The 18,236-nt window shown below is 36.6% G+C and overlaps 1 protein-coding gene across 1 annotated transcript in view; it reads right to left on the bottom strand.

The window, feature by feature from the left end:
- Positions 1-513: 513 nt before the first annotated feature.
- Slc35g1 (solute carrier family 35 member G1) overlaps positions 514-18,236 on the bottom strand; it is a 30,171-nt gene continuing 12,448 nt past the window's right edge. The window contains exons 3-4 of the mRNA XM_063239382.1: positions 17,309-17,443; positions 514-2,372 (exon numbers count right to left, since the gene is read on the bottom strand). Of these exons, the coding sequence (XP_063095452.1) occupies positions 2,303-2,372; positions 17,309-17,443 (205 nt within the window). The 3' untranslated portion in view covers positions 514-2,302. The remainder of the gene's footprint in view (positions 2,373-17,308; positions 17,444-18,236) is intronic.

Here is an 18,236-nt window from a genome sequence, read left to right as displayed (position 1 = left end):
TCATCTTTCTCATATGTAACACAGGGAAAATAACCTCAAAAGGTTTTTCCAAGGATCAAATGAGAGAACAAGTAAGACTATCGGCATGTACTAGCACACAACAGGCTTGAGAGATAGTGCCTATGATAACTTGACTCTTCTTGCATTTTCAAGATCTATGCTGTCAAACATGGTAATTACAACAAGATGTGATCACAAAATACAATGACTGTTTAACTTTTGAAAAATTATTACAGTCAAAGACACGCTGTAATTAATCTACGTTAAAACACTTTTCCTTGTTCTTGCCACCTTTTGGAGCACTTCTAGAAGTCCTCTTTCATGTTTTTAGTATTGTTGTTGCTGCCATGAAGTCATGAATTGATTCAAACTGCTTACTCTTCATGGTCATTTTGACTTTGGGAAAGAGCCAGAAGTTTTATGACCCCACATCTAGCGAATGAGATGGATGAGGACACACTGTAAAGTTTCTAAAAGCCTGACCTTCTACTGGAAATGGCAGAGGATTCACTGTATGTTTTAAAGTTTTATTTAAAGAAAGATTAAAAAAAAAACAGAAAAAGGGTAGAAATAATACATAGTTTCAAAGAAAAAAATAAACAGACAGAAATCACTAGCTGATGATTACATATTGTCCTTTTACAATAGTTGTTCAAATTACAAAAGTGAAGCATATAAAGTGGGGTTTCAAACAGCAAGACTGCAAATAGTTCTGTTCAACTATCCAACAAAAACTTAGTAATATGGCTAACAATCCTATACACTTAAACATACATGCAGTTATCCATACCTTCATTTATGTTAAGATTAAACAAAGCAAAGGAAGCTAAAATCACTCTGAACAAAGAATAATAGTATTGCTAGATTTCACATCATGACACTAAGGAATCAGCACTGGGTACTGCAGTGTCTTTTTCTTCAAAGTAGTTGTTCATTTCATCATGCATTACAAGATCAGTTCTCGTAAACTGTTTATATGTTCCACGCATTCATGAGTCTCCTCTACATGTATTTCTAACCTTTCTATATTAGAGGGAGAAACAAAACAAAGCAAGACAAAACAAAACAAAACAAAACATATTCCTATAAACACATGAAATGAAAAAGTCATATAAAACCACTGTATAAGGTGTTCTACAATGGTTACTGTGTTGTCTCTTGTTATCTTCAATAGAATCGTCTATATCATCAGACATAGTATAATTGAATATAGCAGTACACAACAACATTAATAAAAACAAAACTTTGTAGATAGTGGAAAACTTCAAAAACAGGTAATAATCAAACCAGAATGGGTATCGTAGTGAATCTTGTCATCTTCAGTGTAGTTGCATATACTCTCAGACTTGATACTATCAATCATAATAGTTTTGAATAAAATCTGTTGATACCAAACAGCAATCAAACAAACCAGATTTAACTAAGATCAGTCATGATAAAACAATGCAAGTTATACAGGGCTCCAGATTAAGTTAATAGAAAATTAAGGATGATTACTGTATTATATCTTATTTTTGGGATAGCTATCTGTGCCCTCAGATCTAGTGCAAGTAGACAAACTAGGACAGAGTATAATCTATCTAAGCAGTGTGGTGTAAGTAATGTGGATTTTAAATCTCGGCACACTATGAACAATATCCTCTGCCTTCTTTTTTTATTCCTCCCCTTGCACTCTCTCAGGGTGTACTGTGCATTTTTGGGTCTCACCACCACCCTCAGTTTTTAGATTGGGGGGGCAACCTGCTATTTACCTAAGTGGTTCCAAACTTTCTCCCTCCTGGACTTGATCTCAAGTTGTATTCCTTTACCTATTAAAGCCCGTCTTTCCAACCTATCTGCAGGTGCTGGTCAGTCCAGTTGCCCCTATTAATCTCTGGTTCCCTGTTTTCATAGTTGATTTTCGGGTCATAAACCCTTTTTCAGGTTAATTATACTTCCTATAAAGAGCATCTCCTGACCTACTCTGCCTGTGTTTCTCTCTCTCTCTTCTTTTAGTGTATCAAGGCCATCTATATAAGAGATTATAGCCAATTTTCTCTGCCTCATTTCTGTCGTGCTCTTTGTTTGCCATTAGTTGTCTGCTTTTCTCCTTCATTCAACTTTCTGTTTCATTCAGAACATCTGTGCCACTGTTCTGGAAATCCTAATACTTTTCCCTCTCTCTAGAATGTCATTCAGTATTCTCTGTAGGGTTGGATTGATGGTTGCGAATTCCCCCAGTTCCTCTTTGTCTTCGAAGCATCTTGTTTCCCCATTAATTTCTAGAGACAGTTTTTCAGGGTACATCAATATGGGCTGGAGGTTATTTTCTTTCAGGGCTTGGAATACTTCGCTCCAAGCTCTTCTTGATTTGATGGTCTATGTCAAGAAGTCTGCCATGATTTTTTAAAAATTTTATTTAAAAGGAAAAAGAGAAAAAACAAAACAAAACAAGTGTAAGGGTACAAGTAATACAGAACTACGAAAAAAAAAACAGTAAGAAATCACCAGTTAATAGATTACATATTATCATCTTAGAGATAGTTGCTCAAATCACAGTATCAAAGCATACCAAGTGGACACTCAAACAGTGAGACTGCAAACAGTTGTGTTCAGTGATCCAACCAAAAACATTAATATGGTCAGCAATTTAACACCCCTAAACACTCTTGCTGTTGTATCATTTAGAACTCTTTCTTTTCCCTCTCTTTTTTACAACAAAATTTACACATTTTGGGTTTTATTACTCCTTAGTTCTTATTACTTTTGGGGGGGGAGAATAAAGTCAAATATAGCAAAACAAAGCTGTCAGTCAAACCAAGGATAGACATAGCACATGATGTAAAACAGAGTACAAGGTTATCAACACTGGTTATCAACAATGTTTCTTGTTTCCTTAAAAAGAATTGTCTATCTCATTAGATATTATAAAGTTGAACAAAACAGTAGAGAACAAGACCAATAAAACTTAAGCATTGTAAACATTACAGGACTTCCAAAGGAGACAATAGTCAAACCAGAATGGGCATCTTAGTGAATCTTACTGCCTTCAAAGTAGTTGCCTATACCCTCAAACTTGATACTATCATACAGAATGGAACAGAGTCTAATCAGTCAAAACAAGATCGTGGGAGTATTACAGGACTTCAAAACAAGTTAATAGGAAATCAAAAAATTTACTATTATATACCCTGCTAATTTTTTTAATTTTTCCCCTTAATTAAAAAAACATAAAAAATAACTAAATAATTTTTTAATGAATAAGGCAGAGATTGAGATAAAACAGGACATAACAATATAACAATACAGGTCAAAGCATGACTGTTTCGCAACCTAGTGCTTCACCACCAAATAACCCGGCTTAATAGTAGTTACCATAGTGTCTGTCTTTTTCCTTGAAATATTTGAATAAAACTTCATATACTATAGCTTCAAGTATTTCCATATCAAGAAGCCCAGAATAAAGCCTTTCCAATTAATAAGTGAAAACTTTATAAGGCTTCAAGGCCACATAATGGGGAATCATGATTACCACATATTCTTATATATTTGAATCATTACTTACATTAGGGAAACTATTCGGTATTCACACTGCGAGATTGATTTATTTCACTTGAGTATGGTCTCAAGCTGCGCCCATTTATTGATAAATATCTCAATGTGATCCTTCTTTATAGCTGAATAATACTCCATTGTATAGAAATACGACAGCTTTTTATCCATTCCTCAGTTGATGGACACTTGGGTTGTTTCCAAGATCTAGCGATTACAAATTGTGCTGCTATAAACATAGGTGCACATATATCACTGTGGTATGATGCTTTCAGTTCTTCTGGGAATATGCCTAGAAGTGGAATAGCTGGAATAAATGGGACTTCCAATCCCAGCTTTTTGAGAAATCTCCAGACCTCCACAAAGGCTGCACCAGTCTACACTCCCACCAACAGTGTAGGAGAGTTCCTTTTTCCTCACAGCCTCTCCAGCATTTATTGTTGTTGGTTTTCTTGATCCTGGCCATTCTTTCAGGAGTGAGATGGTATCTCAGTGTGGTTTTAATTTGCATTTCTCTAATGACTAATGATGATGACCATTTTTTCATGTATTTATTTATTTATTTTTATTTTTTTTTAAATTACTGTTAATTTATTATTCATATTTACATGAAACAGTGTTGTTAAAGAATCTTGTCCAAAACAGAAGCCTCCCTGAGTAAAGATCTGAAGGCAGTTAGGGAGTGAGCTGTGCAGACAGACCTTCCCCTCCCTCCTTTTCTCTCTGGTACTGCGCATTGAATCGGAGCCCTTCACACTGAGCTATATCCTGTGCCCAGCTTTATTTTTTATTTTGAGACAAGTTCTTGCTAACTTATTAAATTGTCTAGGCTGGCCTGAATTTTTTTTTTAAAATTTTATTTAAGGAGAAAAGAAAAAAGAAGCAGGGAAAGGGTACAAGTTATACAGATTTACAGAAAAAAAATGAACAGTAGGAAATCACTAGTTAATGGATTACATATTGTCATCTTAGAAATAATTGTTCAAGTCACAAAATTAAAGCTTGTAAAGTGGACATTCCATCAATGATACTGCAAACAGTTCTGTTCATTGATCCAATAAAACTCTGTGATATCATTTTCTATCTTATACACTTAAATATACATGCAGTTATATAGTTTGGAGCACTTTCTTTTCCTCTCTTTTGTATCATGACTATTACACATTTTGGGTTTCATTGCTCCCACGGTTCTTATTATTTTTTTGGAAGAGAGTAAAACCAAATGTGACATAACAGAACAGAATCGGTCAAGTCAAAAGGGTGGACATAATAGATAATGTAAAAACATAATACAAGGTGATCAACAATGGTTACCATAATGCCTCCCGCTATCTCTAATAGAATTGCCTATATCATTAGTTATAATACAATTGAACAAAACAGTAAAGAATAAAACCGACAAAACCAAAACATTGGAAACATTGTAGGTCTTCAAAAGTAGATAAAAGTCAACAAGAATGGGCGTCATAATGAATCTCATTATCTTCACAGCTGATGCCTAAACTTTTGAACCTGATACTATCCAGCAAAACAGAATAGGGGAACATCAGTTAAAAACCAGATGGTGAGAGTAATACAGGGCTTCAAATCAAGGTAATGAAAAGTCAAAGTGGGTTACTATAATATATCCTGCTATTTTTTTTCCTTTAATTAAAAGGATAAAGATAAAAAAGTAAATAATGGAGTGGAGATTGAGATAAAAGAGGGCATAACTTTTCATGTATTTATTTGCCATTTGCATTTCTTCATCTGAGAAGTGCGTATTCATCTCAGATGCCCATTTTTGGATTGGATCTTTGAATTTTGGGGGTCTGAGTTTTTTTAATTCTTTATATGTTTTAGACAAGAGTCCCTTGTCTGAGAGAGAGTTCACCAAAATCTTTTCCCAGTTTGTGGGTTTTCTTTTTACCATGCTGGAGATTTGTTTTGACATGCAGAAACTTTTTAATAAGAAGTGGTTCCAGCTATTGATTCTAGGAAGTATTTCCCATGCGGTTTGAGTCCTGTTCATGAATTCTCTACCTACTCCTATGTCTTCAAGGTTTCTACCCAATTTGTCTTCCAATAGATTTAGTGTTTCTGTTTTAATATTCAGATCTTTGACCCATTTAGATTTTAATTTAGTACATGGTGATAGACATGGGTCTAGCTTTAGTTTTCGGCAAATGGAGAGCCAGTTTTTCCAGCACCATTTATTAAAGAGACTGTCGTTCTTCCAGTGAACCTGCTTGGCTCCTTTGTCAAAGATAAGGTGGTTGAGTGTGTTTGTAGTTGTGGTTGTATCTTCTAATCTATTCCATTGATCTTTGGCTCTGTTTTGATTCCAATACCATGTTGATTTTACTACTGTTGCTTTGTAGCATAACTTCAAGTCAGGGATTGTGATGCCTCCTGCTTTGTATTTGCTGCTTAGAATTGCCTTTGCTATTCTAGGTCTCTTCTGGTTCCAGATGAAATTTAGGAGTGATTTCTCTAGATCTATAAGGTATGTTGACGGTATTTTTATTGGGATTGCATTGAATGTGTATAACAGTTTTGCGAGAATGGCCATTTTCACAATGTTTGTTCTTCCTATCCATGAGCAAGGGATGTCTTTCCATTTTCTGAGATCATCTTCAATTTCTTTTTTCAGTGTATTATAATTTTCACTGTATAAATCCTCACTTCTTTTGTAAGAGTAATTCCTAAACATTTCATTTTTTTGCTTGCTAATGTGAAGAGTGTAGTTTCTCTTATTTCCCTCTCTGTGATTTTGTTGTTCGTGTATAGGAATGCTATTGATTTCTGAGTATTGATTTTGTATCCAGCCACATTACTGAATTCATTTACTGTATCTAAGAGTCTTTCAATGGAGTTTAGGGGGTCTTCTATGTAGAGTATCATGTCATCTGCAAACAATGATAATTTAACTTCTTCTTTTCCTATCTTTACCCCTTTTATTTCTCTCTCTTGCCTAATTGCTCTGGCTAGTACTTCCAGTACTATATTAAATAGGAATGGAGATAAAGGACATCCTTGTCTTGTGCCTGGTTTTAAAGTAAAGGCTTTCAATTTTTGGCCATTTAGTATGATGCTGGCTGTTGGTTTGTCATAAATGGCCTTCATTATATTGAGGTAAAGACCATCTATTCCAATTTTCTGTAAAGTTCTTATCATGAATAAATGTTGGACCTTATTGAAGGCTTTTTCCGCATCTATAGAAATGATCATTCTTACTTTTGGCTTTATTGATATGGTGGATTACATTTATTGATTTACATATGTTGAACCATCCCTGCATGCCTGGGATGAATCCCACTTGGTCATGGTGTATAATCTTCTTGATGATTTGCTGCATCCTATTTGCCAATATTTTATTGAGGATTTTTGCATCTGTTTTCATTAGGGAGATCAGTCTATAGTTCTCTTTTTTAGTTGGGTCTTTCTCAGGTTTTGGTACTAGAGTAATATTTGCTTCCAGGAATGACTTAGGAAGAATTGCTTTCCTTTCAATTTCATTGAATAGTTTGAGGAGTGTCGGCATTAGGTCTTCTTTGTATTTCTTGTAGAATTCTGCAGTGAATCCATCTGGGCCTGGGCTCTTCTTTGTAGGTAAGGACTTAATTACATTTTCCATTTCATTAACAGAGATTGGGTTATTCAACAGTTTTACATCCTCCTGATCTAGCTTTGGTACTTCATATGTTTCTAAGAATCTGTCTATTTCTTCTGTTATCAAACTTTTGAGAGTAGAGGTTTTCAAAATAGGTGTTGATGATCTTCTGTATTTCTGTTGGGTCTGTAGTGATTTCACCTTTTTCATTTCTTATTGCATGAATTTGAGCTTTTTCTTCCCTTTTTTAAAATAAGGTTGGCTAGGGGCTTATCGATTTTATTTACTCTTTCAAAGAACCAACTCTTTGATTCATTGATTCTTTGGATTGTTTTCTTAGTCTCTATTGCATTGATTTCTGCTCTGATTTTTATAATTTCCTCTCTTCTTTTGGCTTTGGGCTTGACTTGCTCTTCTTTTTCTAGCTGTTTGAGGTGTAGCATCAAGTTATTTATTTGTATTCATTCTGTTTTCCTGATGTGGGAACTTAGTGCAATAAATTTTCCTCTGAGGACGGCTTTCATTGCATCCCACAAATTCCAGTAAGTTGTATCTGCATTTTCATTTTCTTTTAGGTATTGTTTAATTTCTTCTGTGACCCACTGATTACTCAAGAGTGTGTTATTCAGTTTCCATGTGTTTGCGAGATTTTTGAAGTATCTTTTATCATTAATTTCTAATTTCAGAGCGCTATGATCCGATAACATGCAAGGGATGATTTCAACTCTTTTGCATTTGTTTAAATATGTTCTGTGAGCTAATATATGTTCTATTTTAGAGAATGATCCATGTACTGCTGAGAAGAATGTGTATTCTGATGTTGTTGGGTGGAACATTGTGTATATGTCTATCAAATCCATTTGTTCGCAGGTGTGATTCAGTTCTGTTATTTCTTTGCTCATTTTCTGCCTGGTTGATCTGTCCCTTGGTGTCAATGGCGTATTGAGATCCCCTGTTAAATTGTGTTACTGATAATTTGAGTTTTCATTTCTGATAATAGTTGTTTTATATAACTGGGTGCTCTGGAGTTTGGTGCATATATATTTAAGATAGTTATCTCTTCCTCTTGGAGTTTTCCCCTTACGAGTATGTAGTGACCTTCTTTGTCCTTTATGGTCATTGTTGGTTTAAAGTTCACGTTGTCTGCAAACAGAATGGCTACTCCTGCCTTTTTTTTTGATTCCTGCTGCATGAAGTATTGTTTTCCATCCTTTGACTTTCAGTCTGTGAATATCCTTCTGGGTTGTCTGCCATGATTTTGATGGATTTTCCTTATAGGCGATCTGTTTCTTTTCTCTAACAGCTTTTAATATTCTGTTCTTACATTGCATATCTGAGATCTTGATTATTATATGTCTGGGTGTGGCTCTGTTTTGGTTGTAGGTAGCTGGAGTTCTGTATGCCTCATACCTCTGAGTATCATTTCCTTTTCCTATGCTTTGGAAGTTTTCCTTAATTATTTCTGTGAATAGCCCTTATAGTTCCTTTGTTTGTACCTCTCCTTCTTCATTCACATTCTTAAGTTATAGATCCTCTTGTCGTCTTTAGCCTTTGTATTGTTACTGCCTGTTTCCTTGTTATTTAAGAAATTTTTCGTTTCATGATCACACATTGCAAACCTGTCATCAAGTTTTGATAGTCTATTCTTAGTTTCTTTTAAGGAGTTTTGCCAGCTTTCAACGGAGTTTTAAAATTTCCTGGTAATCCTTTTATGAACCTGCTTCATGTATTATTTTCTTTATATTCTTCATGGAATGTTTCTCTCCTTTTTTTGTGTTCCTCCATTCTTCTGAGTCTTCTTGAGAGGTACTTAGCATTTATTTTATTAATCTATTCATATCTTGCTTTACTTGATTAAATATTTCACTTTTTAGCTTATCTATGACGTCCTGAATATATCTCTTTATGCCCACTGATACTGTGTCTGATATTGCTTGTTTGCTGTCCTCAGTGTTTTTTGTATTTACCTTTCCTGGGATCAATGTTCTCAGGGTTGGGGGCTAGGGATTTTTTTGTTGTTTCTTCCTTTTGTCATGTTTTGGTTTCTTCCATACAGGTGTATGGAGGAGGTTCCAGTCCCTTTCCTTGTCAGTTATGGTTCTTCTGAAGCATGCTGGCTAGGTATTTCTGCCCACTCTAGTGTGCTGTTGAGGTGCAAACAGGGGCAGTGTATGCTAGCCCCTCCCCTCTGGGCCAGTCAACCTGCTGAGGCCTCCACTGTATTAGTGTGTGCCATGCATAGGGAATTGGTTTGGGGCAACTTATTGGGTCTCAACCAAGGGCGTAACCCAGGCCAACCATACCCTACCAATCTTGTCTGGGAAGGGAACAAGTGACCGAAGTCACTGCTGTTCCTTGTTCCTACCAGTCCTGCCCAATTCCAAAATGTCGTCTTTATGGTGCCCCTTCTCTGTGGAAGGGTCTTATTCCCAGCACTCACTGCAGGTCAATGCAGGTCCCTTGCTGGCTCAGTTCTCTTTTGGGCTTGCCAACCTCCGACTTCAGTGTGACTGCACTTCAGTGCGAGTGCAGTTCCAGGAAGTTGAAGCAGTGGGAATTCAGGCAGCTCGATGAGTTGCGGCCACACAAGTTCAGGCACTGCAGCGAAAGCACTGAATCTTAGCTGTTCCAATAGTAGCCTTGGGATTGCATGTTTGACCGGTTTTTTTTTTCCCCTTTACTATCTTCCTGGGTCAAGAGGAACCATCTCCCTCTATCTGGGCCTCCCAATGATGTTTTATTTCAGCTCTGAGTTGTCTGTCTCAAGGAGTTTCTGTATTCTGCTCTTATCTATCTGCCATCTTTGCGCTACCAAATTCACTGTATTTTTGATCCAACACTGCTTGTGAAGACCTTCACAAAAGAGAACCTCCATAATTGCGTCAAACAATGGTAAGAAAACACAATAGTGTGGTATAAGCAAGGGGAGGATTTAATGGCAATTATTACTGTAATAAAATTTTTAGTTTAAATACACTATTTTATTTTTATTTTTTGTCTTTTTGAGATGGGGTCTGTCTGGGCAATTCAGGCTGACCTAGGGCTCACTTTGTAGCCTAAGTTAGTTTCAAACTTCCAACAACCCTCTTGCTTCAGCCTTCAGAGTGCTACCTATTTGCCATACATACTGATTACATTCACCAAAGGGAGTTTGTACATGTACCTATCTTTTTTCCCTTTTTCTTCCCTTCAACCCTCTTCATCTCTTCATTTTAAAAACTTTGTTTCCATTTTAAAAAATCTTTTTTCCCTTCTTTCCTTCCCTCTCCACCCCTGCTTGTTTTCCTTCCAATCTGAACATGTTTTCCCTACTTCCCAGTACCTATCCTCCACTTTGCTCCTTATTTACCCTTTGGGTTTCTCACACAAGAGATACTTTAAACATGTGAGTCTGATTCACAGTACTCAGAATGATTTTGATATGTATTCATTTACCTAAAAATGACTCGTTTACCCTCCTTCTGTGGCAGAGTAATACTTCATTAAATATAAATACCACATTTTCTTTATCCATTCATCAGTTGATGGGCATGTAGGCTGTTTCCAAGATTTAGCTAGTAAAATCAATATTGCTATAAACATGGGTATGCATATATCACTTAGTATGATGCTTTTAACTCTTCCTACAAGAGGCACAGCTGGGTCAAATGGAACCTCTAGTTGTAGTTTTTATAAGGAATCTCTATATTGATTTCTATAATGGTTACACCAATTTAAACTCTCAACAATGAAAGAGCTCCTTTTCCCCCCATAGCCTTGCCGCATTTTTTATGAGAGTTGATTTCATAATGACAGCATTCTTTCAGGAGATGGAATCTCAGTGTTGTTTTAATTTGCATTTCTTGAATGACCAGTGGTGATGAAAATTTTTCATATATTTATTTGCTGTTTGTGCTCCTTCATCTGAGATGGAAATGCACTATTTTTTCTGATCAGTCCTTCTACACATTGCCATGAGCATCAGAAATGTGGTTGTGTTAATTGGGAAGTGCAGTAACTATGAAGTGTACTCCACCAGTGATGGCAAACCTTTTAGAGATGAGTACCCAAACTGCAACGCAAAATCCACTTAATTACTGCAATGTGCCAATGCTGCAATTCCACTTGAATACTGAGGTTTTACTTTAGAAAAAATAGCATTAACATCTTTTGTCCTATAAGAAAAACAAGTAACACATGTACCACATGTCCACTAATAGTATTCTAGACTTTGAAAGTTTAATGAGAAAATGAATATATATCTCACTAGTAATTTTTCATGCTGATTGCATGTTGAAGTGAATATTTTGTATATATTGGGTTAAATAAAATCTTATTAAAATTAATTTCACCTGTTTCTTTTTACATTATTTACTATGGCTTCCAGAAAATTCAAAATTACTTAATATAATTTGCATTCTATTTCTATTCAATAGTGCCACTGTAGTGTTGGAGACTACTACGAAGCAGCTCTGAGCAGGATTTAAAATGAACTAATTGGCTTTCTATGTTTATCTGTGAGTCTGTCCTAGGCCTTGGTCCCTTGCCTGGCAATGGGAGCTGATTCACGGTAAGTGAACCTCTATGAACCCTGGTCCTGGCTGAGGCCTGTAGTGGCCTGTGAGGCCATACATATTTCAAAAGACAAGACAAGGCCACAGCTGTGGACACTTGGCTCAAACATCAATTAAGTAGACGGAGACTGCAGCTGCAGGAATTACTCCTGTAGTCTCACTTGTACCATGTCTTCATGATAAGACAGTTCTACTGAATTGACATGATTCAGTACTTGAAGATGTCTTTGAAGTGAGTCCTGAGGTCCTGCTCATTGCCTGCAGTTTCCTTGGTTTCCCTGCCCTTTATTGTTGGACCTAATAAAAACGGGCAGTCAAGAGAAGTATTTGTCTTAGCCCTCAGAGTTTCGAACTCAGCTAAAGGGTTGTGAGCCTCCTGGAGCCCTAAAATCATACCACTTGTCTCATTGTATTTAAGCCTTCACTGTACACTTGTTCGGGAGATTGGAGATCTAGGTCAGGACCCAATACTGAAGAAGCCTAATTTTTTGTCCAACTTAACCATAAACATAGGATTAATTGGAAATAATAGCACAAACCTGACAGAAAAACTGAACAATGGAACACCAGGAGAAACAAGATAGAATGCCTCAGGAAGTCCACAGCACCTAAGGCCCAGCTCTCCGGGAAGTCACTGGGCTATTCAATAGTGGGTACCTGCCGCTTGAAGACTGCTCAAGATTCAGATCACTAACAGACATAAACCTGACTTTGCTGAGCTTACGTCATAGGCTTACCCTTTTCGTAGGCCACCTGGGATAGATTCTGTATCAGTCACCTACCAAAGATGTAAGGAATTAGGTTTGGATAGTTCCCCAAGGGAAGTAGTTTATGGAAGAGACAATGCTGTGTTCAAGTTCAGTTTTATTTTCCTTCTCCTGAGCTTAAAAGAAAACCTTATCTTTTGTCTTTTCTTTTTTTTTGGTTAGCTTAAAGCCAGTGGGATGTACGTAGAAGTTATATTTACCATATCCACACTGCTGTGGACATAAAATGTATGCAAGTTTGGAAGAGACATGCTTAAGAAGTCAGTGTCATGGAATGGAAGTAGCCTGGAGACCTGAATCACCACTTAAAGAGATTCAGCTGACAGCGTACTTCATACTGTGATGCAAGTAAGAAAGACAACTTTATTTTTCAAGCCTCTGAGACTTTAAGGATTATCTGTTATAGCAGCTAAGATAATTACTCTGACAAATATAGGAATATTACCTCTGAGGGAAGAGGATGAGGGATGCTGAAAATACATTCTTTCTCTTTCGGGAGAGTCTAACCAAATACTGAGTGTCTAACACATAGGACATGCTAATTTTATTAAAATACTATACAAGGAAAAATGTAACAGTTATGGAAGAAAGTGCTCAATTTTGATTAGTATATTCTCTGAACTTATAGACGAATGTGAGAAGTCAGATTACAACCATTAGTTACTTAATAACATGATGCAAAGAACAAAGGGCATTGACTTTATAGTTGTAGGCTTCAGTGAGCAGCATGAAGACTTGACTGTTAATCAGTGGGCCATGTTTCATCAAATGGAGTTCAAGAGACCCTGAGTGAGCACAAAGTCCTGCCCAACTTAACAATGGGTCCAAAGATACAGGCAATAAAATAATACATACCCTGACTTAGCAATTTAAGAATATCCTTATGCTAAAACATAAAGCTATATTAAGCTATATTAATAGCATGCAAAAAAATTGCATGAACCGTTTTAAAAGCACATGAAATCTCAAAGAAGTTTTGAGGTTGAAATTAGGAGTTTCAGGCTTAGCATAAGCAGCAGGATAACAGAATTGGGAGTCTATGCTTGAAGTTTAACACACCAGGGCCATAATGCCCAGGCTTTAATATGTATCAGCTATATGACCTTAAGCAGGTCACTTCACTTCTCCCAAGTCTCTACTTCCTGAACAATAAAATCAGAAAAGTAAACAGTGTTGTTGCAGGACTCAAGGAACCAGAGCACAAAAACAGAACAATATCTGACAAAAGAAAAACGCAATAAAAAGTAGTGGTAACTGTTACTATGATTATGCCTTCAGTCTCTCCCCAGCTACTAGGGTCTGGAAACTCAGGATCTGGGTACTTTTTATCCCTGTAACAGGAACACCCCTATACAGACACTCTCCCTTCCTGTTTTGAGTCTGACAGAGTTTGTTTTGGATAAGTACTTTGCACACCTCAGAACACTAGAGAAGTAATGGCTGAGTGCACCTGCCTCAGAATTCAAGTCTGTACATCTGGACGACTTTGCACATCTCCCTTCTTTCCTGCTTGGAGTCCTAAGGAGGTTATCTCATGTCTAGGCTCCTGGGCAATATCTTGCTATAGCCCATGCATAATGATTATATAATGTACTAGAATATATATCATGTTCCTTTCCAGTTATGCAATATTGCCAATACTTATGGTGTTTCCTTACATTGGCTGTGATTGTATATGGATACTGCCCAATAAATACCAACTAGTAGACTGTAAGAAACAAAACTACAGGGTTCTCATCATCTTTTTTTTTTTTTTTTTTTTTTTTGTATCAGGGATCAAACTCACAACCTTCCACTTGTCAGGCAGGTGCTTATGCTGCTGAGCTAAATCCCTGGCCCCTTATCATCTTTTATTCTTTCACATCTAGCTTTTCTTATAAAACATGGATGGAGACAAGACATATATAGCCTCAAGTTCCAAAGTCTAGAAATAATCCTTTCACACAGTGACTTCCTGTGTATTTTACTCCAAGCCAGGAGGTGATATAGGTACTGAGAAGAGCGAGGTCTTTGGCTCATTTAATGTGAGGAGACTGGAATTTAGCACATAGGTAACACCATTCATCCTCCTTGAACTTCAATTTTCTAGAATCAGTAAGGATTAAAGTGACAAAAGATTGAGACACCTCTGACCTTGACATGACCTATTCAAGAAATGTTAGTTTCTCTTTTAAGAAGAAAAGTTGTTTTGGTGTAAGGAAAGGCAGACATTTGACTTGGGGTTGAGTAAGGTCTTCTGGGCTCTTAGAAGACATAACCCTATTAAAACACTGAATTTTGAAGCTGGGCATGGTGGTGCACACCTGTAATCGCAGCACTTGGGAGGCTGAGACAGGAGGATTATTGTGAGTTCGAGACCAGCCAGGGCTACAAAGTGAGCTCAAGGTCAGCCTGAACTGCCTAGTGAGGCCCTGTCTCAAAAAGACAAAAATAAATAATTAACTAAAATAAAATAAAATGCTGAATCTCAGTTTTGTCTTTTGTATTTTCTTCAGTAACAGAGCAGACAGGAATTGTCTGGTTTACAGAATGGATGAAATGGAAGAGGAGATAGTAAAATGTTGGGCAGGCAAGCAGGTGATAGCCCAGTTTACAGTAAACATCTTTCTGTGTATGTGTATCTCTTCCTGCATCCCCCCTTCCATTTTACCCTTTCTTCTTTTTTCTTAGCATCAAAGGGTCTCCTCTTACTCTGTCCTTTGGCTGCCAAATTCGTCTGACAAAAGACAACCAATGTAAATTTTTTGTGTATTCTCCTAAAAAACTTTTTTTATACAAATCAGCACATACTCTACCATATGAACCTTGCTTTTCTCACTTAGCAAGCTTGAAGATTATTTCACACACATGTTGACAGCATCTTGTTCTTATTTTGAATTGCTTTATTTTATTTTGTAAACATATCATAAGATAAATAGTGCTCTATTGAAGAATATGCAGGCTAGTTCAATTTTATTTGCTATTCCAAATAAGCACATAATAAATAACCTTGTATATACCATTTTGCACATAAGCAAATGTATCTGTAAAATCAATGCCTCAAATGAAATATTTGTGTGAAAATGTATGTGCATTGTACATTTGATAGATGCTGTTAAATTGCCTTCCTAGATGTTATACCAATATGTACATGCTAAAAAGTATCAAAGTCTTCCTAAAATGTACAAAGAAGGGCTGGGGATTTAGCTCAGTGGCATAAGCTCCTGCCTTGGAAGCAGGCAGTCGTGAGTTCGATCCCTGGTACCAATAAAAACAAAAAAGACAAAAAAAAAAAAAAATGTACAAAGAAACCAAGAACATACAAAAGGAAGTAACAGAGACAACCTTCTATTTCTTTTTGGTAGATAATTTGGAACTTTTCTGTAGACTAAATTGTTTAACTTGACAATTTAAAATGGAGCATTAAACATTTTACTAACTTATAAACTGCTGTTTGTTGTTTCATTTTGTCAGAACACCATGAAGAAGTCAAAAGTTGAGTAATGGGAATAATCTTTATTTTTATTAGTACATATTTGCCATACATAATGATCACATTCATTGTGAAGAGTTGGCCCATGTACATAACACATATTAATTCTTTTTATGCCCCCATAATAAATATACCTTTATTTTTTATGTATTTGCAGTGCTGAAATGGAACGTACTAGGCAAACACTCTCCCACTGAACTAAATCCCCAACCCTTAATAGTCTATTGAATCTTGGTTCTCAAATGTTTATTCTTGGACCTCTTTACTTTTTAAAACATTATTAAAGACTCCAAAGAGATTTTGTTTATATGGGTTACATATATAGATAGTTAATATATTTGAAAACAAAACAAATTTAAAAAATAATTCCATTATATGTAAACAACATTTTTATGAAAAATAAGTGCCAAAATAATTAAGGAGAATTGCAATATATATAGCTACTCTCTTTATATATATCTATATACATAGATATATATAGCTATTATAGTATATATAGCTATTCTTTTCTCTATATATATAGCTACTATATACATATTGCGATGTGACTCAATAGGTGAGAGCTGGAGTTTTCTACATGTTCTGCATAAATTACTTAATCTGTTATAATATCACATTGTCTTTTGGCCTCTGGAAGATTCTACTATATATTCCTGAGAGAATGTGCATTAAACAGACTAATAAAATTCTTACTCATATTATTAAAATAGTTTTGACACTGTAATTCCCTGAAAGATTCTTGAGGACTCCCAGAGGTCTCCAAGTCATATGTTGAGAACAGTTAGTATGACCATTAATCTTCATACATCAGTGTCATTGTGACTGGGTAAGTGTATGTGGTCCTTTACTCCTTACTCCCTAGCGTAGTTCCTCTGCTTTCCAGCCACTATGAACTAACCCTGTTTGTCCGTGGTGACCTTCTACTGTGATGTTCCTGCCTAGAGTCAGCTCACTATGGACTAAATTCACCCAATCCAGGGCTAAATTACACATCTCCCTCCTTTAAGTTGTAGCTATTGGGTATTGTGTCCCAGCAGTAAAAAAAAAAAAGCTGGCTATGCAGTTTGTTTAGACCAACTTTACTGTTTTATCCCCTATAGATTTCTTCGCCAGCTTTATCTGTCACAGGTTAAAAGGCCTATGACACTTACCTACTTTTATTAGTTGTCTTACGTTGAAATGCATGCTTTATACAATTGTGATCATTACATGGATATACATGTTTAAGAATGTTGTTTTTATATTTTTAGTAGTTTAAAACAATCTGTGTTTGTGTCTATCATACACACACACACACACACACACACACACACCCCTGCAATTTGAGCAGAGCTCATGAGGTAGGGGAAGACTGACTTTGCCTCACACAGCTTCAGCTGGGGTTGACACTCACCTGAGGGCTGGAGGGCCCATCCTCAACATGCACACCCTCTTGGCTGACAAGTTGGTACAGACTGTCGGCTGGAGATCTCCATTCTTCACTGCCTGGACTTCTCCAAGTGGCCGAGGCTCTCCCACAGCAATGTGGCTGAGTTCCAAGAGGCAGCATCACAAGAAAGAAAAGGTTATTCCACTCTGAATTACCAATTTGAATGTAATTGTAATAAAAACACGGTAATAACAGCAATAATATCCCAAATATAGTCATTAGTTTTTATTTCTCTGCTAATTTTTTAAGCAAATAGAGCTTAACCTTCAAATCATGATCAAGTATAGTTAGGATATCTTTAAGAATGGCCAGGTAGCTGGGTGTGGTGGTGCATGCCTATAATCCCAGCACTCAAGAAGCTGAAGCAGGAGGACTGAGAGACCACTCTGTGCTATAAAGTAAGCTCAAGGCCAGCCTGAACTGCATAGCCAGATCTCATCTCAAAAAGACAAAAACAACAACAAAGAATGGCCAGGTATTTATATCCTCAGGCACAGACCTTAAAGCTAGGTAACAATGCACTCTCTGGCTTTGATCTTTTATTTTCCAGTTTCTGCACCATGTTCTTGACCTTGTCTGGCACCTCAATGCTGTGCTGTTCACCTGAACACTTTCTTCTGCCCAGGGCTACCTCTGCTCAAATGTGGGTTTATGCTTTCTTAACCCTGAAACTTATCAGGAACTAAGCTACTTCTTTTGTTTAATGGTTAGGCTTGCTAGGATTAATCCTGATGGTTATCAAGTTATAACATTTAGTACAAAAGATCCAAGCTTTCCCCAGGTACTGTTATTTTCTGAACCCAGAGGGCCCTCTCCCTGTGGACAGGGCTGCTGTGGGATTACCATTTCTGCCTTGCTGTGATAGATATGTCTGCTCTTTCCCTTCCCACTA

The sequence above is a fragment of the Cavia porcellus genome, unplaced genomic scaffold, assembly GCF_034190915.1.
Source record: "Cavia porcellus strain 051 isolate PalLab524CR breed Dunkin Hartley unplaced genomic scaffold, mCavPor4.1 scaffold_28, whole genome shotgun sequence".
In the NCBI taxonomy this organism is placed as follows: Eukaryota; Metazoa; Chordata; class Mammalia; order Rodentia; family Caviidae; genus Cavia; species Cavia porcellus.
The sequence above is the reverse complement of the archived record's forward strand: the minus strand, read 5'-3'. Positions and strand labels throughout refer to the sequence as shown.